At 36.1% G+C, this 27,163-nt stretch overlaps 5 protein-coding genes across 10 annotated transcripts; 3 read left to right on the forward strand and 2 right to left on the reverse strand.

Annotated features, from left to right (window-relative positions):
- Positions 1 to 1,147: 1,147 nt before the first annotated feature.
- Positions 1,148 to 8,803, forward strand: LOC109007722 (pyrophosphate--fructose 6-phosphate 1-phosphotransferase subunit alpha). Its single transcript, XM_018987521.2, has 19 exons — positions 1,148 to 1,320; positions 2,033 to 2,205; positions 2,281 to 2,393; positions 2,740 to 2,814; positions 2,906 to 3,019; positions 3,103 to 3,170; positions 3,370 to 3,453; positions 4,343 to 4,396; positions 4,596 to 4,676; positions 4,802 to 4,895; positions 4,980 to 5,053; positions 5,288 to 5,398; positions 5,497 to 5,541; positions 5,624 to 5,680; positions 6,306 to 6,410; positions 6,501 to 6,617; positions 6,802 to 6,905; positions 7,211 to 7,376; positions 8,427 to 8,803. The coding sequence occupies exons 1-19, from the start codon at positions 1,231 to 1,233 to the stop codon at positions 8,553 to 8,555; spliced, it is 1,854 nt and encodes a 617-aa protein (XP_018843066.1). The 5' UTR covers positions 1,148 to 1,230; the 3' UTR covers positions 8,556 to 8,803.
- LOC109007723 (non-functional pseudokinase ZED1-like) lies at positions 8,696 to 10,546 on the reverse strand. The gene has a single exon (XM_018987522.2). The coding sequence runs from the start codon at positions 10,485 to 10,487 to the stop codon at positions 9,600 to 9,602; it is 888 nt and encodes a 295-aa protein (XP_018843067.2). The 5' UTR covers positions 10,488 to 10,546; the 3' UTR covers positions 8,696 to 9,599.
- Positions 10,547 to 11,456: 910 nt separating this feature from the next.
- On the forward strand, positions 11,457 to 15,884 carry LOC109007721 (protein FAR1-RELATED SEQUENCE 5-like). 3 transcript variants are annotated; one of them, XM_035683069.1, is made up of 3 exons: positions 11,457 to 11,676; positions 11,803 to 13,959; positions 15,446 to 15,884. In XM_035683069.1, exons 2-3 carry the CDS (start codon positions 11,824 to 11,826, stop codon positions 15,608 to 15,610), a joined length of 2,301 nt encoding a protein of 766 aa, XP_035538962.1. In that variant the 5' UTR covers positions 11,457 to 11,676; positions 11,803 to 11,823; the 3' UTR covers positions 15,611 to 15,884. The 3 variants fall into 3 exon arrangements, with proteins under 3 accessions (XP_035538962.1, XP_018843065.2, XP_018843064.2); XM_018987520.2 differs by having other exon boundaries at positions 11,822 to 13,959; XM_018987519.2 differs by having other exon boundaries at positions 11,457 to 13,959.
- Positions 15,885 to 16,648: 764 nt separating this feature from the next.
- LOC109007720 (cyclin-dependent kinase B2-1) lies at positions 16,649 to 19,063 on the forward strand. Its single transcript, XM_018987517.2, has 8 exons — positions 16,649 to 16,987; positions 17,502 to 17,643; positions 17,732 to 17,793; positions 17,912 to 18,023; positions 18,119 to 18,212; positions 18,323 to 18,392; positions 18,478 to 18,616; positions 18,730 to 19,063. The coding sequence occupies exons 1-8, from the start codon at positions 16,752 to 16,754 to the stop codon at positions 18,820 to 18,822; spliced, it is 948 nt and encodes a 315-aa protein (XP_018843062.2). The 5' UTR covers positions 16,649 to 16,751; the 3' UTR covers positions 18,823 to 19,063.
- On the reverse strand, positions 19,006 to 25,958 carry LOC109007719 (protein PIN-LIKES 3-like). Of its 4 annotated transcripts, none has more exons than XM_035682873.1 (12): positions 25,816 to 25,958; positions 25,426 to 25,576; positions 24,457 to 24,622; positions 24,275 to 24,354; positions 24,031 to 24,155; positions 22,937 to 23,058; positions 22,224 to 22,463; positions 21,483 to 21,575; positions 20,995 to 21,095; positions 20,434 to 20,486; positions 20,144 to 20,329; positions 19,012 to 19,367 (listed from the first exon to the last, which is right to left on the reverse strand). In XM_035682873.1, exons 3-12 carry the CDS (start codon positions 24,589 to 24,591, stop codon positions 19,240 to 19,242), a joined length of 1,263 nt encoding a protein of 420 aa, XP_035538766.1. In that variant the 5' UTR covers positions 24,592 to 24,622; positions 25,426 to 25,576; positions 25,816 to 25,958; the 3' UTR covers positions 19,012 to 19,239. The 4 variants fall into 4 exon arrangements, with proteins under 4 accessions (XP_018843060.2, XP_035538766.1, XP_018843055.2 ...); XM_018987510.2 differs by having other exon boundaries at positions 25,813 to 25,958; XM_018987515.2 differs by lacking the exons at positions 25,426 to 25,576; positions 25,816 to 25,958 and adding an exon at positions 24,839 to 25,013 and having other exon boundaries at positions 19,006 to 19,367.
- Positions 25,959 to 27,163: the final 1,205 nt, after the last annotated feature.

Consider the following 27,163-nt stretch of genomic DNA (forward strand, 5'->3'; position numbering starts at 1 on the left):
TTGTTGAATTTTTCCAATCTTAACCCCAAATAACGGCATGCGTTTTATTTATATTTGTTACTGTCTTCATTTAAACAAGCAGAAAATAGGGATGCACGACTTGTAGTTGTAGCTCCATACAAGTACACGCCGCTGCTATCCCCCATAGATTTGCTTCCCAAAAAGTTCAAATGTTTAATCGGGTAGAGCGTTAGGTGACGCCTTCTTTTCTTTCTTCTTTCTTCTTCAAATGTTAATATTGTCATTGTTTGGTAAGTCAGTGGGCTCAGTTTGAACTTACAAAAATGCCCTTTTCAGTATATTCCTGCCGAATAATGTGCGCCCTTCAAAATCTCACCCCCCACCCACCCGCTCTCTATTTTTCAATTCCACCTCTCACTCCACTTAAATCTCAAACAAAACAAAACGAATTTTTAGATAAATTAATTTTTTTGTTAATACATAGAGATTTAATGATAATTCGAATAAAAATTAAGATATTTTATTTCATACTAAAATTTTCAAATAATTGCAATGTATTTTAAATTTTATAATTGTAATCATGTAACAACATAGTTTGATTTCAACGAATAATACAACTAATGATGTGATGTTAAATAATCTTTCTTTTGTCGCCACCACTACGCTGAATTTTGGTCCAATCGGATTGCAAACTTCACAATCTTTGTTTTTTGGCATAATAAAAAAAATAAAAATTTAAAAATAAATATAAGACTCATGTAACAAGAAAGCACGACAATTCATTTATATATTTGGTCAAACAAACATATGCCTAAAAAATAATGTATGGACAATAACAGTTCCAAACCACATGAATTAAAGTGACATTTTCCTGATTAGAAAAAAAAAATGGTATTTTTCAAAAAGTTAAGAGAACCAAAAATAAAAAAGAATTATTTTTTTGGGTACGGGAAAGACGATGGCAATGAAGTAAATACCAACGATGACGATGGATGCGGGACATCCTTGGAATATGGAATAAGATCTCAGAGAGGGTTTAAAATAAGGAGGGTATCAGTGGCATTTGTGTAATAAAATAAGAAACGAAGGTGAGTTTTATAATAAGATAGACCACAGGCGAGTCGACCAAACCTGCGGGTTAGTTGGTTGTATCGCCCGGTCGCTTTCCACCTTATATAAGCTGTCTTTTGAAGCCCCTCCTAAGTTCCTAACCCACAGCACCAACACCACCAGCAACAACAACGCAGAGAACACAGGGAGATTTTCTCGATGGATTCAGACTACGGCATTCCCAGGGAACTCTCCGATCTTCAAAAACTCAGATCCCTCTACCAACCCCTACTCCCTCCTTGTCTTCAGGTCCCCACTACTGTCTCTCGATACACGTTTGGTTTTTGCACTCTCCATTTTGACGCCTATTTTTAGAGTTGCTAAATCATCGGAGCTTCCGCTTGTTTCGTTTCGATCCTCTTTTTCTTTCACTTTTTGTGTTTCGTGTGTAGTCTAAGATCTTTTTTTTTTTTTTTCCCGCAAACATGGTGAATGAACTTAAATTGTTGTTTTGTTCCATGGGTCGCTCTCTATGCGTTCGAAAAAATCTGTGATCTGATTGATGTCTAGTTCGGTTGTCATCTCAAAGAATTGATGGAACTGCTCGATTAGATCTATTGTTGTCTAGTGCCGCTCGGTCTGTCTCAGTATTTTTTGGTTGCTTCTATATTTGTAATTGTTCGCTGCCATCGCCTCGCAGTAAGCAACCGTAGTGTTGCGGAGATGTATTTGGATTTTTTTAATCAAATGCCTATTTTGCAGATTACTATCTGACTGTGAGATTCAAACAGAGGGTTTTTTGATAAATGAAAAAAATACATCTTATTATTTGAGCACGCATATTTGGAATGTTCGCTAGAGACTAAGTAAGACATATAACGGGTTGTTGCAAGTATTTGAACCTCAAAATATTTCCAATGTAAATAGCACTAATGAAAGTTTAGACGGGTGTTTCCTGGTTGGTAAAAGTTTGACGGGATTGGAATAATTTCTAACGTGATCATACATGGTCATGATACAGGGAACCACTGTCAGGGTTGAATTGGGTGATGCAACTACTGTGATAGACCCCAATGATGCCCACAGCATATGCCGATATTTTCCCCACACTTATGGTCAGCCCTTGGCTCACTTTCTCAGGGCAACAGCAAAAGTACCAGATGCTCAGATTATAACTGAGCATCCAGCAATTAGGTACCCATCTGATTACCATTTCAGTTGTTTATTTTACTATTAATCTTATGTATCCAATGGATTGTCTTCTAACAGGGTGGGAATAGTCTTTTGTGGGAGACAGTCTCCTGGAGGACATAATGTTATATGGGGTCTTCACGACGCTCTTAAAATCCACAACCCTAGTAGTACTTTACTTGGATTTCTAGGTAAACCGCCTTTTCTATTGTTCTACTATCTGTTTATTTCGTACTAGTTGGTATTCGTATTTGTCCTTTGTCTTTACATGTGTTTTATGCGTGTATATATTAACCAAACCCTCTATTTTTATTCTCTCTATGAAGTTTTTGACATGTTTCGTTGTGCAATATGCTTCACATTAAAAAATTGTTTCAGAAAGCTGCAGTTAGGTTGCATTTCTGTAACATATTTCATTCCCAATTTGGTTGGCATATGGGAAGATGGTGAGAAAAAGTTGGCATATGAGAGCATGGTGCATTTTCGCAGTAAGCTATAGTTATTTACTTATTACAATGCCCTTGTAATTGCAAACAGGTGGTTCAGAAGGTTTATTTGCAAAGAAAACTCTTGAGATAACAGATGACATTCTTTCAACCTACAAAAATCAAGGTATGTGGTTGTATAAGCAAATCTTCTTGTTGCAATATTAAATCACCATGCATTGAAGTGTATGATCTTTATTTTGGTTGTGTTTCACTAGGTGGTTATGATTTGCTGGGACGGACAAAAGATCAAATTAGAACAACCGAGCAAGTTAATGCTGCCTTAACTGCATGTAAAGATTTGAAATTGGATGGCCTTGTCATTATTGGAGGTACTATGGACGTGGCTATTTTTAACGTTGGCATATATATTTTTAGTTTGAAGTTATTGAATATGAATTTGATGTTTTTGAAGGCGTGACATCAAACACTGATGCTGCTCAGCTCGCAGAAACATTTGCTGAGGCAAAATGTGCCACAAAGGTATTTAGCATGTGAATTTTATATGATTGAATTTATGAAATACTCCAGTGAACAGTCATATTATAGGTGGTTTTCTCCCTTAATGGATTTTTTTTAGTTTTTCTATTGCGGTTCTGTTCCTTGCATCTTGCATAAATTTATTTAAATATTATTTTGCTCTACTATAGTCTTATCATTTGAACTTCTATGAATTTCTCAGGTGGTTGGTGTACCTGTCACTCTGAATGGAGATCTCAGGAACCAATTTGTGGAAACTAATGTTGGTTTTGACACAATATGTAAGGTATTAATTAAGCTATGTTGATGGTGTACTTGCATGTTTAAGAAATTACTCCTAATCACCCAAAGGAAATCCTATTGCATCAGTAGTCTAGGGATATCATGCTTGAAAATCTGATTCTCACTGAAGATAACAAACCCCATTCCCTTTATGTATTTGGTTTCTGCCTCTTATTGTGTTGAGGCATACTTGCATGTTAATAAGATTAGGTTATTCATATAACTCTGAGGGAATGCTCAGCTGGTCCTGCCTTGGGTTTGCTCTCCAATGGTCACCGGTTCAAGTCCCCTTAGGGCCATTGGAGGTTTACCTGGTCGTTAACTTCAGGGCCCCGCAGGATTAGTTGATGTGTGCACAAGCTAGCCCGGATATCCTCAATTATCAAAAAAATAAAAAAAGATTATTCATATAGCTGTTTGGATCTTGGAAACATATGTAGTACACTTGTCTACTAAGGCCTCATTTGGGAACACATCTCATCTCATCTCAAAATTTTATTCCCAAACATCACTAAAAAACAAACACTTTTCAATTTCAAATCTTCAACTCTTTTCATCTAATCATTACAACTTTCTCAAACTTCCAAACAAAACACAAAAGACAATTCAACTTTTTCAAATTCCAAAATAAAAGTTATATTCTAATAATATTTTAACTTTATAGTATTTTTATTTAACCTTTTCTCTCTCCTTTCCCAAAACCCAATAAAACATCTTGACTCAAACCATTTCACTACTATTCGCAAATTTCTAATCTCATCTCATTCTCCAAACAAGGCCTAAATCTCATCCTTTTTTGTTAGAAGAGTTTCAAAATTATGTTATATGTTATGAGACCATTTGTAATCGATGAGTCTTGGCAATGAGAATTAATTAGTTAATTAATTTTTCAGGTCAATTCCCAGCTCATCAGTAATGTTTGCACTGATGCACTCTCTGCAGAGAAGGTAGTGGATTAATGTCCTTAATTCAGTTCTTGTGAAATATCTGATCTTTTCAGTCTAATTTCAGTGGTAGTTGATTAGTGTAAGATTATTGATCTTGCTGTGCAATCTTTTTCATGGTTTATCAATTCTTGGGTATCTATTCTCTTCCTTTTTTATGTTGTTCAATTGAAAAATCTACCTAACTTGTTTTCCATTTCAGTATTATTATTTCATCCGACTCATGGGTCGGAAGGCATCACACGTTGCTCTAGAGTGCACCCTCCAGTCCCATCCGAACATGGTTAGTATTAATTTTTTCTAATGCCATTGGACACGATGTCACCATTATGACTTATCAATTAAAATTAAACGTTTTTCTTGATCACTGTTCTACTTGTAATTTGATAGTTGATACACTCTTTGCAGGTTATTCTTGGGGAGGAGGTGGCTGCATCAAAGCTTACTATTTTTGATATCACAAAACAAATTTGTGACGCAGTTCAAGACAGGGCAGGACAAGGTTTCAAATAGTTTTAGTGGTTTTTAATGCTATGGTTGGTGCTAATTTCAATTTTTGTTATCTGATCTTTTTTATTTGGACCAGACAAGTACCATGGGGTTATCTTACTACCAGAAGGGCTTATAGAAAGCATTCCTGAAGTTTATGCTCTTTTGAAGGTAACTTTGGTAGTTAAATAATAATTCCTTTTGAAGCACCCATGTCTCTCTTTCCATCTCTCTCTATCTCTGCCCCCATAGATGAATAATCCTGAAGCATCTTCTTTAAGTAATGGCTTCTATTTCCATCCAAAACTATGTGGTTACAAATTTATATTTCTTTTTGTATTTTCATGTGACATTAATGAGCTAATTAATGTGTTTGTGCTTTAACATTGACATTTTGTGCCTCAGGAAATCCATGGTTTGCTCAAGCAAGGTGTTTCTACAGATAACATTTTTTCTCAACTTTCACCCTGGGCATCTGCTTTGTTTGAATTTTTGCCTCCCTTTATTAGGAAACAGGTTCCAATTTCCCATGCTTCTCCCATTGAAAGACATTCCACTTAATTTAATTTTAATGAGTTAGGGCCCATCTAAGATTAAGATTTTGAATGTTACAGCTGCTCCTTTACCCTGAATCAGATGATTCCGCACAATTATCCCAGGTAATGGGCTTCAGATACTTTCATTATGGAAAGAACACATTAAATTTAAGATCTCTAATATCCTGTTTACTTTGTTGTGCAGATCGAGACAGAGAAACTTTTTGCACATCTTGTGGAGACTGAAATGAACAGGCGTCTGGTACACAATTCTTGTTTCTTCTTTTAATGTTTGCTCTTATACATGTATAGTTTTTTCATGCTTTGTTCTTATGCTGACGGCACTGAAATTTTTCTCTTTTTTCGTGATATCTTTTTCTGGTTGGGATATCTCAAATATTTTTTTCCTCTTGTTACTTGAATGTCTATTTTTAACAAGGGGATTTTTCTGTGTTATGGTGCCTGAGAAAGTTATTTTTATTTCTTTAGGGGAATGATTTGGCATCCAATGGGCCTTATTACTCCCCACAGAATGCAAAATCCATCTAGTGCATTAGTTATTTGCTGCTAATCTTGCCTCTCTTCTTTTGCTTTAACATGGAATTTTGCTTCCATTCCTAAGACTGTTAGTCCTTACTGAAGTTTATGTTGTGTGTAGTCATTAAATATTCACCAGAATTATAGTTATTGTTTGACTTGTATTCTATCCTGTACTTTTATTTTGTCTGATGCTTAATGAATTTGAATCATGATTATAGATTAGCATTTGATTGCTTTTTGGGATAATAAATTATAACAGACTAGAATTGTTTCCAGAACTGTTTATGCTGAGGTATATTTAACGCAACAAGATTCATAGTTGCTGATGCCTTTTGCATTTTGAACAGAAAGAAGGCACATACAAAGGGAAGAAATTTAATGCTATCTGCCACTTCTTCGGTTATCAGGCTCGGGGGTCATTACCATCAAAATTTGATTGTGACTATGCCTTTGTATGTAAACGTTAGGCATTTCTTTGTCTCAGCATTTTTAGCTATTAATATCCCTCCTCTTACGTTAACATTGAGATGATATTCTTGCAGATTCTTGGGCATATCTGCTATCATATTTTAGCTGCTGGTTTGAATGGCTACCTGGCAACTATAACTAACCTGAAGAATCCAGTGAAGAATTGGCGTTGTGGTGCTGCTCCAATTACAGTAGGGTTTTCTTTCTCAGTGTGTTTTTTTAGCGCTTTTCCTTCATAACAAATACAAATTTTAAATTTTTTCTTAATTTATTATTTTCCAAGTTAAGTGCAGTCCAGAGTTTTTGTTGGTTCTTTGATAATTCTTGCAATTGTCGAGGCCGTTGACTTCATTGATTGTACTTGATGAACATTAGGCAATGATGACTGTGAAGCATTGGTCTCAAAGCCCGGGGGCCTTGTCAATAGGAAAACCTGCCATTCATCCAGCAACTGTGGACTTGAGAGGCAAAGCATACGAGTAAGTCTCCTAGTGATTGCATGTGAGATGCCATGTAATTTAGGACATAGGAAGAGAAGAAAAGAATAAAAAATAAAAAATAAAAAGGCTACTTATAAAAAAAGAGAAGAATAAAAAGTTAATAAGGATATTGTGGCTAACTTTGAATTGATTTCGTTTATTTTTATTTTTTGATGGGGTAATTGTTTTTTAATCTCTCTCTTTCAATTTTGGCCCCCTCAGTTTACTTGATTAAGCATTGATTTTTGCTTCATGAGGTTTTATTGTTACTCTGGTTTTAAAGTGGTGAATAACTTTGGTTGCAGTCTGTTGAGGCAAAATGCATCAAAATTTTTGATGGATGACATATACAGAAATCCAGGACCTCTTCAGTTTGATGGTCCTGGTGCTGATTCTAAGGCTGTAAGTCTATGCGTTGAAGACCAGGATTACATGGGCCGCATCAAGAAATTGCAAGAATATCTTGATAAGGTGCTTACGATACTATGGTCTCAATTTTTTAGTTTTATTCATGCAGGATATATACATTGCTACAACTGTTCCTGGTTTGCTTTCAAGACTAAAACCCAAAACTTTGAAACTCTCTCATCTCGTCATTACAATTTTCTCAAATTTTCACACAAAATAAAATAAACAATTCAACTTTTTCAAATCACAAAACAAAAATAATATTAAAAAATATATTTTAATAATATTTTATTCAATTTTTTTTAACTTTAATCTCAACTCATCTCTAAAAACAAACGAGGCTGCAAGGTTCTGTAATCTATCACTTTCTGTTGATGGATTTAATTCTGTGAGATGTTAAAAGATGATGTTTTGGTTTTTTTTTTATTATTTATTTCATTACAAGCTTACACTTCCTCGTGTCACATTTACTAATTTTATAAATCCATCGTTACATCACACAAACTTGTTACACCTATTAGAATTTCATCGCACAAACCTAAGAGATCGTAATTGCTGAAAAAGTTTTCTCAAGGCTTTGTTCTCTCCATTGAACTGCAAGAACCACACCCGTTTATAGGAAGTTTCACAACTTGAACTTTAGGCCACAACAGAAATGATGAAATTACATCGATGCCCCTAACAAGGCAAAGTTGTGGAAACATATAACTGGTTTTTTGTAAAAAATTATTTTATCTTTGTATTTACTTATCAAATAAATATATATATATATATATATATATAGAAAACAAACCTAGCTCCTACTATAATACATTGAAACGATACAAGACTTGATTACCAACTGGAGTAGCCTTTGGAGAATCAAGTTTAAGCCTCATGCCTGCCTCATCTCCTACTGCATTCCTACTGAGTGGGATTTGTCATATTTGAGATATGTACCCCTTTTTTTTCTTTTTTTTCTTTAAATATGAACCTAAGTTGCAAGATTCTTTGGAATTAGAGATTGTTTCCTTGAGCTTCCTTTAGTCTGCATCATCTATGCATTGCCCATTTGGCTTGTACTTCCTTCCATTTGTGAATTCTTTCTCATCGAGCTCTTTTTTTTCTCTCCAGGTACGAACTATTGTAAAGCCAGGGTGTTCACAGGATGTTCTGAAAGCAGCTTTGAGTGTCATGGCTTCTGTGACAGACGTTCTCTCGGTGATGGCTTCCCCGTCATCCAACCATTCTCAACAAATATAGTTATTCTCGTTTAAATGTGATGTGCACGTAACTTAAATACCAAAATAATTGTGATATCACCCACTTTTTTCAAATATTTACATCCTGAAATTGTAGGTGTGGAACTGAATTTGATCTTTGATTTAGTTTTTCTTTCTTTCTTTTTTTTTTTTTGAAAAAAATAATCGAGGATTGTATTTTAAGTTCTGGAAGAGATGAAGTTTTGTTTTTTTATTATAGAGACTTAGTTTTATGTGGTTTGAAGCTTCCATGTGATCAATAGCATCAAGGCGTTTTGCACAGGTTGATAGTCACTGTTTCATATGACTGCATATGTCATAGTTTGATGACTGATACAGCAGGGTTATGTGCCTGCCATGGAAGTAGCTGCCTATCTTGTTATGCTGCATTTCGATGGTGCATCAGTGTTTCATAACGATAGTATTCTTAAGAGTTTTGGCGTGATTAGTCTGGCATACTTGTGTTGATACTGCGCTTGGTTCATACTTGAATTGCAAGTCAGACTTGCAGACTCCGCCATTGTTCGGTCCGCTGCATTTTATCAGGATCTTAGAGATGACAAGCACCAGGCGGTCTGTACTGCATGCTATGAAAAATGATTTTCATCGTTTCATGATATGAAATGAAATGATAGATAGATAAGTAAAAATTATATAGTTTTTCAATTATTTGATATTACATCAGGAAATAATGAAAAGATGATGATCAATATTGTTCAGTGTGTTTGTCATGAAACAACGAGGATGTTGATCATGTGTAGTAGAGAATTGTAGTTGGTCAAATTGATTATGCTCAAACATTTCACAAATCTCCAACCTTTCTAATCACACATTCTTTGTTTATTCATGAGAGATGCTTCACGACTTCACGTTATGTTGGGGTGTTTTGGAGCCGAGCCTTCTGATCTCTCTAAGCGATCGTGAAACTTCTATCATGGTAGGCCTCTTATCAGCATTCACCTCAAGACATCTAACTGCGATCTCTGCACATTCCATTTGTTGTTTCTTGTCTCCTTCACCCAATAGATCACCCTTCAAATAGGATTCAATATTTCTCTCTCTCTGTCCAATTGCCACTTTTGGCATTTGAGATTGAACTTTCCCCTCTGCAATTCAATTCAGGCACCATGTTCCTCGCACTCTTTCCAGTTAAAATCTCGAACAAGATGGCTCCGAAGCTATAAACATCGCTCTTCTCTGTAAACCTGCCGGTACTAAGCGATTCCGGAGCAATAAACCCAACGTCCCCCACAATTTCGGCATCTACATGCTTTTCACCCAAGGGAATAGGCACCGAGAAACCGAACTCGAACAGTTTGGGAACAAAGTTTCCGTCTAAGAGGATATTTCTCGAGTTTATATCTCGATGGATGATCAGATCGGGCGTGACGTTGTGAAGATACGCAACTGCATGTGCTGCTTCGCTCGCTACACTAAGCCTGCTCTTCCATGATAGCCGCCGACGGCCGTCCAATATATGATCGGAGAGACTTCCATTTCTTGCAAACTCGTACACTAACGTCGGAATTTCAGTCTCCAAGCAACAACCCAAGAGCTTCAGGACATTCTTGTGCTTGCTCATCTGAGATACGACCGCCACCTCGTTTATGCACCATGTTTTATGAATCCGAGATGAGGTTGCCAGAAATTTCTTGACACATATTTCCCGACCATCAAAGGTTCCTCTGTAGAGGCTATGCTTGAAATCCTCGTGTAAGATTCCATTCACATGATACTCGTTGGTGGCCTTGTCGAGCTCTCGTTTGGAGAAGATCCGAAAGGGACTGTATTTGCCATCAAAAGAAGTAATGATATGTTCCAAAACCAGACCTCCATTTTCCAAGTAGAAACCCTCCTCCGTTTGGGCTCTGGGGAACCGAAATTCCACAGCTTGGCTTTGTCTCTCTCTCGGCACCCTGAAACACGACAGCATATTTGACGGTGAGGTATGGATCTACTTGATTGTTCTTTATTAGGGAAGACTTCGATGTTGGGGCGGCGGCATCGAGAAATGATTTGTAATGCGGAAATATTGCATAATTATTTAAAAAAAATAAATAAATATAAATTTTTTTAAAAAAAAAATTATATAATATTTATATATTTTATGATTATATATAATATTATTAAATTCTATTTATGCTTCTGAAGGAGAGATTGTATATACAATCTCATTGATAAATACGAATAAAAAAAATATAATTATAATTTAAAATTTTTTTTAAACATAATAATATAGATTTTTATGAATAATCTCGAAATGGAGACTATGTTCACTGAGGAAATAGTGTCCATTGTGATGTGTCCGTCATTGGCTCGTCCACGTGGATTCGAAGTGTGGGGTGACCCAAATCTGGCCATCCAGTTTTTCTTTTCAATTTTTAGGTTTATTTATGGTTTTTATTTCGAATTTTTTTAGTTAATTATATGTTTTTTTTAGTTTTTAAAATTTTGAAGTCAAATAATTTTAAACCGTGTCAACGCGAGTTTGGATATCACGTGATAAAAAAAAATAATTAATTTTGTTAACAAATGGGGATGAAATTATCTACTTGATATATATATAGTTATTAGGAAAATTAAACTATTGTTATTGATCTTACACCCTGTTGATGAATAATTCATATTATCTATAGATAAGATTTTGGATATGTTTATAAAAATTAAATAATTTTATGAGATAAGTTAAATCTGTAAATTTCTTCATAATATTAGAACTTACTATAAGACGAATGGGATGTCTACTATTTATCTGGTGATAAAAATTAAAAAGAAATATTAACTTACACATGAGGAAGGGTGTTGAAAAATAATTTAATAGATAAAATTTTGAGTATATTTATAAAAAATATGTAATCTATTCTTATAAAATCAATTTATGAATTAGTTTTAGAATGTATTCTCTCTCTCAACTTTTGCACCGGACGGAAAACCCTCAAGGGTCAAGAGTTTAGACTCAAGACCCACCTCCCAAAAATTCCCTTTCCCTCCTCCCCCAACTGAAAGCTGAGTAGAGCTTCTCTCACAGTACTGACAATCTCTGTGCATGATCCTCTGCAACTCGTCTACTCAAAGATCCTTCATTTTCTCCTCTGAGCTTCCTCTACGCTCCTGATCTCCTGGTCAGTCAGCTCCTCTCTCTTTCGCCATTAATTGCTGTAATTTCGATGCAAAATAAACCCTTAGCCACTCTTTTTTGCCAAAAAAATTATCATTTCATAAATTCTGGAAGCTAATGGACAAATTAGGCATTTTATTGTCAGCCAGTCATGGATATTGAACCTCTGAGCATTGAAAATGAGGTTATGGAGTTCGACATGGGTGGTTCTGTGGAAGATGAAACGACCACCCTCGACTTAGAACACCCTGATGACGACTATGAAAGGGATTACAATGATGAATTAGTCGAAGGTTCTAATCCTTCTACTTCTCACGGGTTTTTAACCTCAGATGGAGACCCAAATCTTGAACCTTACGAGGGTATGGAATTCGATTCTGAACAGGCTGCGCGTATCTTCTATAATTCGTATGCCCGCCGCATTGGTTTTAGCACCCGGGTCAGTGTGTACCAGCGGTCCCGACGTGATGGGTCCATCATATGCCGTCAAATTGTGTGTTCTCGTGAAGGGTTTCGTCGTGAGGGAGCTGAAAATAGGTCTAAGAGACAGCGGACGATCACTAGAGTTGGGTGTAAGGCGCAGATGACTGTAAAGAAGCAGAGTTCTGGAAAATGGGCGGTGTCAAAACTAGTGAAGGAACATAATCATGAGCTTGTGCCGCCGGATAAGGTGCATTGCCTCCGGTCACATAGGCATGTATCAGGTCCTGCTCGAAGCCTGATTGATACCCTTCAAGCGGCTGGAATGGGTCCTAGTGGAGTAATGTCTGTGTTGATCAAGGAATCGGGTGGTATTAACAATGTTGGATTTACTAAAGTTGATTGCCAGAATTATATGAGTAGTAGTAGGCAGAGGACTTTAGGGGGTGGGGGCCAGATTGTTTTTGATTATTTGAAGCAAATGCAGGTTGAGGATCCTGATTTCTTTTATGCAGTCCAGGGTGATTTTGAGAATTCAACAGGAAACATCTTCTGGGCTGATGCAAATTCAAGAATGAATTATAACTACTTTGGAGAAACTGTTACATTTGATACGACATATAGAATGAATCGTTACCGTGTCCCCTTTGCTCCATTTACAGGGTGGAACCATCATGGACAACCGGTATTGTTTGGATGTGCGTTACTCCTCAATGAGTCGGAGTCCTCGTTTGTTTGGCTATTCCAGGCTTGGCTAACAGCAATGTCTGGACGCCATCCTATCTCAATCACAACAGATCAGGATAGAATCATACGAGCAGCTGTTGTACAAGTGTTTCCGGGAACCCGTCACCGATTTTGTAAATGGAATGTGTTCAGGGAAGCTCAAGAGAAGCTTTCTGATGTATATCGCTCACACCCTACTTTCGAAGCGGAATTTCAGAAGTGCATCAATTTGACAGAGACAATGGATGAGTTCGAGTCATGTTGGGAATCCCTTCTTCAAAGATATGATCTTGGGGATAATGAGTGGCTTCTGTCAATGTACAATGCTCGCCAACAATGGGTACCAGTTTATCTACGGGATGCATTCTTCGGGGAGATGTCCATAACCCAAGGAAGTGATAATATTAATTCATACTTTGATGGCTATATAAACGCATCAACTAATATTCAGGTGCTGATTAAGCAGTATGAAAAAGCAATTGCTAGTCGATATGAAAAGGAAATAAAAGCAGATTATGATACAATTAATATTTCACCTGTTCTGAAAACGCCATCTCCCATGGAAAAACAAGCAGCAAATCTCTATACAAGGAAAATATTTATGAAATTCCAAGAAGAATTGGTTGAGACTCTTGCTTATCCTGCAACTATAGTTGATGACACTGGATCAGAAACCATGTATCGGGTGGCAAAATTTGGGGAAGACCACAAAGTAAATTTTGTTAGGTTCAATGTTTTTGAAAAGAGAGCCAGTTGTAGCTGTCAATTGTTTGAATTTTCAGGTATTATATGTAGACACATATTAGCAGTATTTAGAGTAATGAATGTACTTACACTTCCATCTCATTATATCTTGAAACGGTGGACAAGAAATGCCAAAAGTGGGGTTTTGTTGGATGAGCGCACTCTTGGATTGCCAAGTGATTCTCAAGAGTCATCTACTGCCCGTTATGACATTCTACAACGGGAGGCTATCAAATATGTTGAAGAAGGGGCTGAATCCATGCATATTTATAATGTTGCGATGGATGCTCTTCATGAGGCTGCAAAGAAGGTTGCTGCAGCCAAGAAGCAAGGTTCTGGGGTCACTACTCAAAGTACCCTGGCTAATACCCGTCAACAGCTTCAGTCTTGCTCCATGGTATGTTCTTTTCTCGTAAAAGATATTCCCCCCCTATGGCCTCTGCATCATATCTTTGTGAATTTATTTTCCCTGTTGTAAATATTCTCTACTTGCTGATCCGAGTCTTTTCCTCATATTAACAATGCTGCTCTATCAGCTTGAAACCATGGGTATATCCTAATAATGACTTGTGTTATGAATTGTACTGGGCCTTTTTCGTCTGATTCCGCATTAATGTCTGTTTAAGGGTTATGTCATTGATTTCGTGCTGGTTGATTAAACCAAGAAGAGTACAGACTAAAACTGTGGGTGCATAGGATGGATCTTGGGAGGTTTAAAGATGAGACACACTAAAAGAGCTCTATTAAGAACACTAAGTTCACATATTCCACTGAATATTTGGATGCAATGGTCTGACTTACAATGTTGGATTCAAGCATCAGCCAATCAAGATTTTTTTTGTTCATGGAAACCTAGATACTGCCTTTAGAAATAATCACCAGATAAAGAAATGGTTTGTTTTCTCCCTTAGTCCATTATCCTCTAGTGTCTTCCTCTACTGGAATGGAATGATTGAATATGGTAAAGTCAGATGGTCCGACTGGTGATGCTTTTTTTTTCCTTAAAAAAGAAATATAAGTGATACAAGAAACGTTATGCCCACAAATCCCACCTACAATGGGTTGAACCCCTGGTGTCCACCTATACAAGGGGAATATGTGCCATTAAGCTACAAGGCCATGGCCATTAGTACCATGAGAAACATACTCCGGCGATGCTTTGTAGAAATATAATCTCTGAAAATACTACCATCGCTGATTCTAATAATTTCTACAAGTGAAGTAGAAAAATCTTATACTTTGACATACAAGCATCTTCTATGCCGTTTCCATAATTTTTTCTCCTTAGTCAAGAATACAGTTTAAGTTTTGTGGCTTGGAAGATTTCTAGAGCTTGACTTCAGGGATGAAGTCTGGATTTTTTTTTCTTGGAGGGACATGACCATACCCTATTGTAAGATAATAATGCCTTCTCTCATTCCAACTTACAGATCCCTACGACCAATATTAAAAAAAAAGGTGGCAGAGTGAGAATAATAAAAAATGAATTCCCAAAAAAAAAAAAATTCCCAAAATGATTTAATCATATATAAATTAAATTCATATACCTTAAAAACGTAACATAAAAAGCCTAATGAATTTTTGGGGCCAAACTTTTAGGTTTTAAAAAAAAAACCTCTGATATTTTCTATTAACCTTTAGGCCGCTTCTGATTTTTGGGGGCCATTTTTCAGGTCTTGGAGGTGGCTAGTAGGTTTTTTGGATCTTTTTGGGAGTGGGGCAAGGGAAGTAGATTTTTGGAGTGGTCAATTGTGATATGTATATATATATTTTTTAATATTTAAAAGAGATGCTTTCTTAGATGTGTGAGTTGTGTTTCTTATATGTACACCTGCATGTTAATTTCAATTAATATGCAGAGTCTTTTCTTTCCACTTTTGTAGGATCAGGACGAGAAAATTCTGGAATTAACTGCTGAATTGGAGAATGCAAGTCAGCGATGTGAAGCATACCGAGCAAAACTGTTCAGTGTCTTGAAGAATATGGAGGAACAGCAGTTGCAGATATCTGTTAAGGTTCAGAATGTGAGGCTGAATCTGAGAGGCTAAATTTTTAGGGGTTGGTGGTGGTGATGATGTTTCCATCGTCTTCAAGTGCACTAGTATCTACAAATGAGAGTTGAGTGCTTTAAGAGTATCTCCCCATTACCTTCCATTGTAATATATGTGCTTTTAGTTACTGGAAGAGGACAACAAACTTTCATAGTTTAGGACAGTTGTAGACCGTGTCCACTTCTAATTGGTTGTAGCCATAGAATAGATTCTCTGAAGTGGGTGTAGAGGTTGCGAAAAAAAGCAAAAATAAACTACGGATGTGGTGTTATTTTTGTCTATCCAGCTATTCCTTCTTCATATATTTTGTTTCTAATGGATCTTGCAAGTTTCGTGTAATTTGTTTGAAAAAAATATTTGAATTTGAGTGTCACATAAAAAAAATATTTTTTTGGGTGGACTCTACTTTTTTTTTTAAAAATGACTATGTAGAGCTTTACTCTTACTCTTTTATGACTGTATCTAATATTATTTTTTAAATAATTAAAAAAGAATTAGGCTTCGTTTAGATGTTAAGATGAGATGAAAGATTTGTGAATAGTAGTAAAATGATTTATGATTTGAATTAAAATATTTTATATGGTTTTGAGAAAAGAGAAAAAAAATTGAATAACAATATTATAAATTATAAATATTATTATAATATAATTTTTATTTTGAAATTTGAAATTTGAAAAAATTGAATTATTTTATTTTTTGTGTTTTATATGGAAGTTTGATAAAGTTGTAATAATTAGATGAAAAATTTAAAAATTTAAAATTAAAAAGTATTTGTATTTATGATGTTTGAATATTAAAATGAGATGAAATTATTTTCCAATCAAACAGGGGCTTAGGAATATAGGATAGTATGGTGCCCGGGAAAAAAAGATATTGAATATATAGATTAGGACCAGTGTAAATGTATAAAGATGCATGTCATCTCCTCAAATGTTATTAAAAAGGAAAGCAATAGAAGGGATATGAGAGCGGACAAATTTAAATTTCAAAAATTGTAGCCGTTGCCTCAACGGATCAAAAGACCAGAAGAGATCCCACGCGCCTCCTCAAGTCCCAACCGTTTATATTGGGTCCCATACCTTCGCACACAACAAGCCATTTGAAAAGAGGGAGTGCGCGAGAGAGAAAGGGAAGAAAAATGGAGAAAGCAGGAGGCGTTAGGACTATCGTGTCTGCAATGGATGCTTACGAGAAGCTGGAGAAGGTAGGAGAAGGTACGTACGGGAAGGTGTACAAGGCGAAAGAGAAGGCGACGGGGAAGATCGTGGCCCTCAAGAAGACTCGCCTCCACGAGGACGAGGAAGGCGTCCCTCCTACCACTCTCCGCGAGGTCTCCATCCTCCGCATGCTCTCCCGCGATCCCCACGTCGTCAGGTATACTCCATCTCCCTCCCTCTTCCTTGTGGATCCTTCTTCTTGTTTTTCGTTCCATTTCTTGGAATCCCACTCGATCCCTTTCAATCACTTCTTAATAGATGTTTCATTCTAGGACTTGGGAGTTTCTTTTTAAACCTTGGGTTTTATTCTATCGTTCTGAACATTGTTTCTTGAGATGGGGTTTAATTGATATTCGGATGTTCATTTCTATGGGGATTTGGGTTTTTAAAATTTTTATTTCTACAGGGTTTGCTTTCCTATTTAATTCACCGGGTTACAATTTCATTCTTGCTGTGATTTGATCTGCTCTTCATTTGGTTTCAAGTAGTATTCTTGAGCTGGTTTCTCGAGGGGTTTTCAGAGTCGATCTTTTTTCATGCTTTTGATTCATCGACGAAGTCGTATTTCAAGATTTTTTTTAATCCTGAGAACTTTTTTCTGGGTTAAATCCCTTCCGTCTCTTTCTGTTGCTAGAGGTTTTAAGTTTGTCATTAAACAACACTCCCAACAGGTTGATCGATGTCAAACAAGGTCAGAATAAAGAAGGGAAGACAGTACTCTACTTGGTCTTTGAGTACATGGAAACTGATCTCAAAAAGTTCATCCGGAGCTTCCGTCAAACAGGAGAGAACATTCCTGCCAGAATCGTTAAGGTATAGAGTATGTCGAAGAATAAGCTTTTCGATCGTCTCACCACCCCTACAAGATAGTTACAAATGTGTTGGTGATTCTTTTTGGCAGAGTTTGATGTTCCAACTTTGCAAGGGTGTTGCTTTTTGCCACGGTCACGGAATCTTACACAGGTAAAGTTCCAAATTTTTTTCCTCACAATTAACTCGTTCTTGTATGTGTAGATTTTGAAGTATTATGTTTTTATGATCAATTGTTTATCGTCTTCTTTTTCGCTGTCTTTATGCTCAGGGATCTAAAACCTCACAATCTCTTGATGGACCCAAAGACACTGGTGCTTAAAATAGCAGATCTTGGACTTGCTCGATCATTTACCGTGCCAATTAAGAAGTACACTCATGAGGTAAAATCATGTTTTCTCATGTATGTTCTTCAAGCTTGATAACAAGTCTTAACAGTACGAGCAGTATAAGACTCGCCGTTATTGCTATATTTCAGATATTGACTCTGTGGTATAGAGCTCCTGAAGTCCTTTTAGGATCTACCCATTACTCAACTGCTGTAGATATGTGGTCTGTTGGCTGTATATTTGGTAAATATTCTCCCTACTCCACGGCATTGGTTTGACCATTGTTTAATTTTTTTTCATTACCGTATTAGATATTTGCTTCGAGGGTTTAATGTATTTCATCTGAATTGTAGCTGAGCTCGTCACAAAGCAAGCACTCTTCCAAGGAGATTCTGAACTGCAGCAACTCCTCCACATATTCAAGTTTAGTGACGCAGCATTCATGTTCAATATATTTGGTTTCTGTTATCACGGACCCTTATAATTTCTTTTCTGGATTTTTGAGCAGGTTATTAGGTACTCCAAATGAAGAAATGTGGCCTGGTGTAAGCAGCCTAATGCATTGGCATGAGTACCCCCAATGGAGGCCAAAACCTGTGTCAACCGCTGTTCCTAATTTGGATAAAGATGGGCTGGATCTGCTCTCTGTAAGCTGGACCCCTACTCACCACTTCAATTGGCTATGGGTTGCTTTAGAGACAAGGCATTTCAAATTCTTATTTTATATGATGATTGACACTTCAAAATGTTTGTGTTGTAGCAAATGTTGCAGTATGAGCCCTCAAAGCGTATTTCAGCGAAGAAAGCTATGGAACATCCTTACTTCGATGATCTGAACAAGGACTCTCTCTGAACAGAAAAGCTATCCGGATGGGAAATTTCCTGCTGTAGGAAATTTTATCTGCTTGCCTCAAGCAAACCTTCCAAGTCATGTTAAATTTTGCTTTAGGATGAAGAATTTGTTCTAGATTTGATTGTTGTGAACCCTGCTTTTAAGATTTTAATGACAATATATGGTTGCGTAGGTGCCTCCATAATTTCAAATTGCAGTTATCCTGTGTTAATTCAAATGAATTAGAATGTCAATTCAGATAGGTACAGAAGGAATCCAAAACTGAATGAATTTATAAGGAGGGTTAATAAAATCAGCTTTCGAGAGTTAAGTTGCGACCATTCCCTCATATGAGATTACATTCTTTTCTAAATCAGAAAAAATTGCCAAAACTTATTACTTGGTGTGTGTGTGTGTGTGGATTTTTTTAGCCAGAGGCTAAGGAGCCACGAGCCACATGAAGAAGGTTGACCAGAAAGTAAGTGAAATTGAAGCCAAGGCGTAAGTCCACAACATGATTACAGAGCACTCACTCTCTCCTGCTCCAAACAGCTGTGTGATGGTTCCTGACATTTGATTTTAGAAGGGAAAAAAGAGTACAGAGGGATGTCAACAATTTAACAATATATTGAAATATAACATTTTAGACATATATCCAATTAAGCCTCTTCCACATCGGATGCTCTAAAAGTGGGGGCCAAAAAAATACAACCTCAAAAAAAAAAAAAAAAATCTAGCCTCAAATAAAATATACTTAATGATTCATAGCAACCCATGGCCCTCCAGGTCAGATTTGGGAATAAGGGATAAGATAATAGCACAATTGTCCCCCTATTTAAAACACTTTGAAAAATTGGGGCCCATTATGAGAACCACAGCCCTCCCCACTCATGGCCATCACTATAGTTTCTTCTCTTTCTTTCTTTTCTCTTTTCTGAGGGCAATCATGTTACTGAGAATACCTAAAAATATATACTTCACTACTATTTATTATTTTATTATTACTTTTCACATATTTTTCACTACTATTTAATATTCTATCATTATTTTTTCATTACTTTTTCACTATTATTCACAGAATATCTGAGAATAATACCTCACTACCCAAACATAATTGCAAGTCCGAGAATTTGCAACAAAAAGGTTGATTAGAGGTTAATGGGTTCAATGATTTTTGGATCAAAAGAAATAAACTGGTACAATGGATCAAAGAGTAATTTGTGAAAAGTAATTTGTGAAAGATTTTTGTACACGAAAGAGTGGTTTACAATGATTGGGTTCAAGATATTTTCAAGCATTGTGGTAAAATGTTAAAGTTACTTAATAGAGTATAGAGATTTACCTATATTCATAGCAGGGGGAACTGCATATTGGATCAAAAGAATAAACTGGTACAATGGATCGAAGTGCACCAAACCAATTTGATGTGCACCTTTAATGATGAAAATCCCTGTCAGAGGCAGAGCAATATAACGAACTACTACGATGCCAATGATGAGTGATTTCTGAATTCCTGGCCCTTTCAAACCTGGAAGACATTATCAGTTGAAACTTTGTTGTTGCCAATGTGGAGGAAGTCCAATGGAAAGTTCAGCTTAAATGTTAAAAGAAGACTTTTATATCAGTTATTACCTTTGAGAAGGTTTCCACCGACTATTAGAGTGACAGCTGGGATGGCTCCATCTCTGCAGTTGTGAAGAGTATTGGGAAACTTAGCAGCATGGAGAAGTAAACAGAAATGAGCAAATCATATAGTTTGGGTAGTGAGGTATTTTGAGGTATCTCACTACTATTCATTATTTTATTATTACTTTTCACTACTATTTATACTATTTAATATTATATCATTACTTTTTCACTACTATTCACAGAATACTTGAGAATACCTCAATACCCTACAACAAAGAGAAGTTTAATGTATTGTATAATGTAATAGTCTGTATAGGCCGTAGAATTGGTGTAGCAATTACATTGCACAGCAATGAGTAATTTTACAATGCTCATTCGCCCACTTTCAAAATGAGCTCTCACAACATCATATATTGAGGAGTGAAAGTGCATATTCTGATATAAAGTGCTATATGATGAGTTCTTTCATCCAACAGAGGTGGGATATCTTGTATCCTACATCCTGCAACAAAATTATGACCAAATCATCCACAGCTGAACAGATTTAGTGCATAAGTTTTATACCCCAACAAGGAAGCAGAGTCTTGGATTACTCGAAGAGGAGCACCTTCACCAATCATTAACTTTCGGATATCAGGAATGAGTCCAATTGTAAACCCAGCAATCTATAGAAGAAAAGAGCATGATGTTAGTCAATGTGTCCGTATAAGCACGCACACAAGCAAAGATAAGTCAGAAAGAAGTCATGGCCCACATGGACATGCTCAATTTGGAGGCACATTGGCTCCACACATCATGATGAACATGCTTTCACATATTAGGTTAGAATCTAATCAGTAGTAGTCAACTAGAGCTAATTTGAAACTCCCATAACCTAGTCTCCGCCATAAAGAAGCTGAAAACAAAAGTCTATCTCCTTCATCTAGTTTTACAACGCATTCTTGTGCAAAATGCAAAGAACATCCACCAAGGAGGACTAGATCTACTTAATGACACAATGCAGAAGCACATGAAAAGGGATTAGATGAAAACAATATGCTAAAGGGTCATACCGCTCCAATAGTTGAAGGGGCAAATATCGTCTTTAGATTAATCTTTCTCAACAGCATCGATATATGTTGCTTTACTTTATCTGAAACTGCAACCTGTGATGGAATTCAACAGATAATAAAACCTCAGAATATTGCTTTCGGTGAAGAGATGTGAGTACAATAATAAATCATATGGCCGTGCTAAGAATCTCTAGATCTACAGTAAAGAATCATATAAACAAAATAAAAATCTAAATTACTTGGGGACAAAAATTGTAAAAGAAAGTCATTCTAAGGCGACACTTCTCTTCAAAGGTAGATTTTATTTTATTCCTTTTATCTATCACAGGCAGCCACCATGGCTCCAAGACTGTGTCAGATGATCTAATATCCCAGAATAGATATGTTATCACATAATGTAACTAATTAGAAGTAAAGCTCTCCAGTTACTACAAGTCAACTCGAAGAAGAAATAGTCCTGTCATGGACATTTAGCATGATACCAGATGAATCTGTATTTACAATTATTTTGGTGAGAGAAAAATGACTGCAAATCAAATTTTAAATTGTGAAAATATAGTGGAAAAATGAAGGCCTGTTACAAGAATTCCCCGAATTTATGGAGTGGGTCAGTTTTATGGTCAGGGTAACAATGAGAATGAAACAATAGCAAAGTATTAATAGGGTGCCCCACCAGAAGATAATAAGAAGAAATATAAAGATAAAGCATTAAGTTCATCATAAGTTGATGCTGGATACAACCTCAGATCTCGCTACGTCTGATCTAGTGCAGGGCAGTGCATATTGATCTTTATTGTTCTCAGGTATCAAGAATTCCTTGGAGGATGAAAGTAGTGGCTCTATGACCCCAAGGTCTGGTGTGGAGGATTCTCTGGCAGGCTTGCTGATAGAGAATTCATTCACTTCTGATTCTCTGGTGCTACTCCTTGAAGAGATCCGCACAATATTATACACGTAAGACCACAGATAAATGGCTCCTATCTGAAGTGTCACAAACAGTAAGCAATTACAAAAGCGGAATAGTGATCTATCCTAGTCAAACAGGTAAGATGTACTGCAACAAATTACTTTCACATTGCACATACATTAATGCAAGCTAAGTTCAAAGCAAAGGATAAAATGCATACATTTACATTGAATTTCAGGTCTGCAAAGCAAAAGTCAGTCTCTCATGAGATACCAACCGCAGCCCAAACACATAAGTACGAAAGAGTTTCTCAATATATCAGGTCAGTATCCTTACTGAGACAATTTCTTGATTACAAATCATCCAAGAATTGGCATATGTATATTGAACTTAATTTGGTGGTTTTATTGTAAAAGTACCAACAACCAGATGGGATTATATACTGAGCTGCTTAAGAACATCAGATATCTTTAATCCTTGAATTCCAAGACATTATAAAAGGAAATCAGTCTTGAAAAAGAAACGAAATAAAAGAAAAGGGGCATACCGCCATTGAAAGTGAAACATAAGCCATTCCATATGTTTGACAGACATCAGGATCTCCAAATGGCCCTCCTTTTTCTTTACAAACTGATGGGATGATAATGAGAAGAATGTTCCCCAAATTTCCTGTTCGCATAGAGGGTAAAAAGTTGTTTGTCAATGATTTTACCCAGCAGTACATATTTATTCAGATAAAGGGAACATGCTTTGAAAATGAAATTATACAGAATGTTTTTGGACGAAACTGATTCAGCTAAGTTATGCACCAAAGAAAATTAACAAGTGATTTATTGGAAACCGCGTTGAGAAGATAGTATCCTGTTTTCTGCTTCTTGTCAAGGTAATCAGCCTTTAGGCCCTTTACAACCCCCTAGGGCTCTGATATGCATGATCAAACCTATCCATCATTGGTGCATGGAATGAGCCAATGGGAAGTGAAGTTGATAAGCCTTCAAGGATAATCCGCCTTTTGACAGCCAAGGCTGGAGTCCCCTCTGACACTCAATTGTCCTGGAGCGCCTGCAATTCTCCGAATTCATCCTACTTTTGTGGGCTCTTAATAGGCTCATTTAAGACACTCTATGGGGCTTCCCTGTGGGTAAGCGTGTTACAGGTAGAAAATACCAACCTCCGGCCTCCTCAACTTCCTCTTTTTTGCTTAAAAACAAATTAAAAGAGAGAAGACCAGCTAAACTTCTATAGGAAGAATGAGTAAGCAATGTGGATCAGTAGGAGTAAGACATCCAGCTTTTGTTGTGACAAATAGCTTCCAAAGGTTCACTCCAACTCCAAGTGAAGTTTAAACTTCCTCTTAATAAGATTATTCTTTTGAAAATAAAAATCAAAACTTCCTTAAGAAGTACATTTCTTTTCCATCATCAATTTCTAAGAAACACTAGTCATGTTCCTTGTCATGAATGATCTATGAGAGAGGGCATGACCAACTTATTAATGGAACAAACTGAAGCTTCGTTTTCTTTTTATTTGGGCCCACATAGGACGCTTTACTTTATGAACACTGCCCGGTTACAATTCAAAAAGATTTGAAGGTAGGTTTTTAACACAAGTAAAAGAAGGATCTATATATAAATATGTTACCTGCAGCGCAGCAACCCACAATGAGGCCTCTCAGGTGTGAAGGAGCTCCTGTAACTAGGACAACTATCCATCCAAGAACTGAGCCAATTATAAATGTGAAGAGGATATTGATTGGCATAAACCACCTGAACATTCAATCAAATTCATTTCAAATACTAAAAATCAATTGAATTTTTGCCAATGAACTTCAGCATATAAGGTTGAATGAAGTAGTGGTGCAGTGAGCAAATTATATATAACTCACAACTTGACCATGCTCTCGCTTGTTATCGTTTGAGCAAGTTTGGTGGACACAAGGGCTGGATTAAATACATAAAATACAACCTGTAAACAAACAAAGAATACTCTATTAAGAGACTGGCAACAGTGCATTGGATATACTCTACTAATGCTTGTGAAACGACATAAAAATAATGAATAACTCACAGTATTCAAATGCTTCCTAGCATCTTCCCCCAATATATCGACACTATCCAGTGCAAGATAAGACCCAAGTGCAGTAATCAAGAGCACTTTCAAGACTGGAACTGATGCGGTGATGAAGAGCTCCAAAAGCGCCATTTTGAGATTCCTTCACAACTTTGAAAATGACCTTCAAGCCATACAAAACGCAATATTATGAAAAATTCCTTGAGAACGATAGCTCATATTATTTGAAATCCTGTCAGAAACACAACTGAATTTCGTTTAATAGCATAATTAAGTACTTGGGATTGTCACTTTCAAAGAACAACGTTACAACAGAACAGAAATAAACGAAAATAAAAGGTCATTTCGCATGTACAAATACCAAAAAGCCAGTTCTTACATGAGCACGTTCAAAAGAATACAGACAAGATCCATTGAGATGCCATAACAAACATTTGAGGTTCGAGTGAATCAGAAGGAATCACCCTATATGGACTATTTCAAAAACTTCTGATCAACATAAAATTTTTCTATGTCGGCGAATTTTATCCAACAGCTCGATCCATATCTGGTTCACGCATCACAGGAATACTTATTTTGTAATAGCTGTAAAGGAGTATTCATTCAAGCGTTGTCAAAGAATTTCCACACAAAACACGAGGGTCTAAAAGTTTGCAGACATTGACAATTAAATAGTTGTATATTCATCATTGTTCCAGAACCCATGTTCAGATTCGGTAAATTAAATATTTGACAAAACAAACCAAAAGCTGGCACGCCACGTCCTCCATAAAAAACTTATGGTTTTTCGCGAACAAGAAAAAAGTAACAGAGATTCCCTATAACAAAACAAAAAAGAGAGAACGTGAAACGTCTTCAAGGACTGATTGTACTGAACCTACCTGCAGCTAGCTAACACGAAACAAACATTCAGAGATGAGAGAGAGAGAGAGAGAGAGCTCTAAAAGGATCCTCCTTTTTCCTCACCCCAAACGATACGCTAGTTGTCAGCTCCCATGCAACGATCCCACAGTGCGAAGAAAACGCAATATTATTGATCTAATTCCCTCGTACGTCTTACTGTCATCAAGAGTGCCAGCACGTATTTAATTCGCTAGGTTTTGAAAAAGATCAGCACCTAGAGATGACATAAACAAAAATGAAAACGTCGTTTGTATTTATAAATCAAGCAGAAGAAATGAAGTGGTAGAATCCAAAAACAACAAGGAAACCCGAAAAGAAGGTTAAGATGAATGAACCTCGTGCGTTTTATTAATTTCAATGTATATATATATATTAAGGGCATGAGATTGTTACCCAAAAGATAAAAGAAAGAAAAGACGAATGATAACATGAAAGACGTTGCAAACTAACCACCTATTTTGTAGCGGCCATTAGCGAAGGACATGATGTCAACAATGAAACAGCGGACCAAGATCAGCTCCTACAATTAAGATCTCAGCTCGGACTGCCTCCTAATTTGTAGGGCAGCCAGCATGCCAGCAGGAACCTGATCTCGTTATCCATTTCTCAGTAATTTAAATGGAATCAAAAGCCATTAACATGATATATAATACCACGTACATTTATAAAATGGCACAAATAGTAGTAGTTAAGCTTCAACGTGAGTGATCACCATGGCGCAACTCCATAACCATTTAATTAATTTCATCGTACGTTTAATGCAAAGCAGTAACAACTAGGCCGCTGTCTAAATAAAGTAATAGCTTCAATGTCATGATGTTGGTGCCATTCCATATATAACCTATTTAATTCCAACAACATATAACTAGCAGCAAGCACGCTGTGGGCCCTGTACCAGCCTAATTCATTTCTCCAGACATAAAAAATTAACGATTGACATGAGTTCTTAATTACAAAACGACAAGAGATTAGCCGCCAGCCCGGATTGACCACATAAGCATGTATGCACATCCTAAAATGATTTGCTGTCGGCTTGTACTAGCCTAATTTGAAATTTTCACAAATACACGTCATTTTTTATAATAATATTATATAAAATCACTTATTTTATAAGATTAGAAAATTAGAAAGAAACTTGGTATTATATAATAATATTATAAAAAAAATATTATTTTATAATATATATTATAAAATATATTGCGTAAGTGTCATTTCTCGTTATTTTTTCAGACTTATCAAAAACGATCGAGATAAGTTCTTAACAAAACGACAAGAGATTAGCCGCCAGTCCAGATTGACGACAGAAGCATATACATGCACATCCTAGATAATCATTTTAATGATGATCTTGTCGATCTTATGTTTAAGTTAATAAAATATTTTAAAATTCTATAAATAATGAAAGAGTTTAAAGAGTAGAGTTCAGAATAGGAACTTTTTGTATTTAAAAATTATTATTTATATCGAAAGTTTGGAAAACAAATTATATCTATCTCATGAAATTTTATTTTATTTTATTGTTCTTTTTGTTATAGCCTTTTAAATGCAGCATACTTTTACAATTATGTTATTAATTTGTCATGATATTTAAGTAGTGATATCATTAATGTAGCGTGATATTTTGAATAGTGGTACCATATTTTGTATGGCCGCTTATCAATATTCTCTTATCACAAAATTAAAAGTTTTTTATTTTTTCCGTTTTATCTTATACGAATTTTTATAAATGAAATACGGCAGAGCGACGACAGACCTGTCTATCATATCCGACATCATTACTTAATTTTTCTTATAGGTAAAT

This window comes from Juglans regia, chromosome 11, assembly GCF_001411555.2.
Source record: "Juglans regia cultivar Chandler chromosome 11, Walnut 2.0, whole genome shotgun sequence".
NCBI classification, from domain to species: Eukaryota; Viridiplantae; Streptophyta; class Magnoliopsida; order Fagales; family Juglandaceae; genus Juglans; species Juglans regia.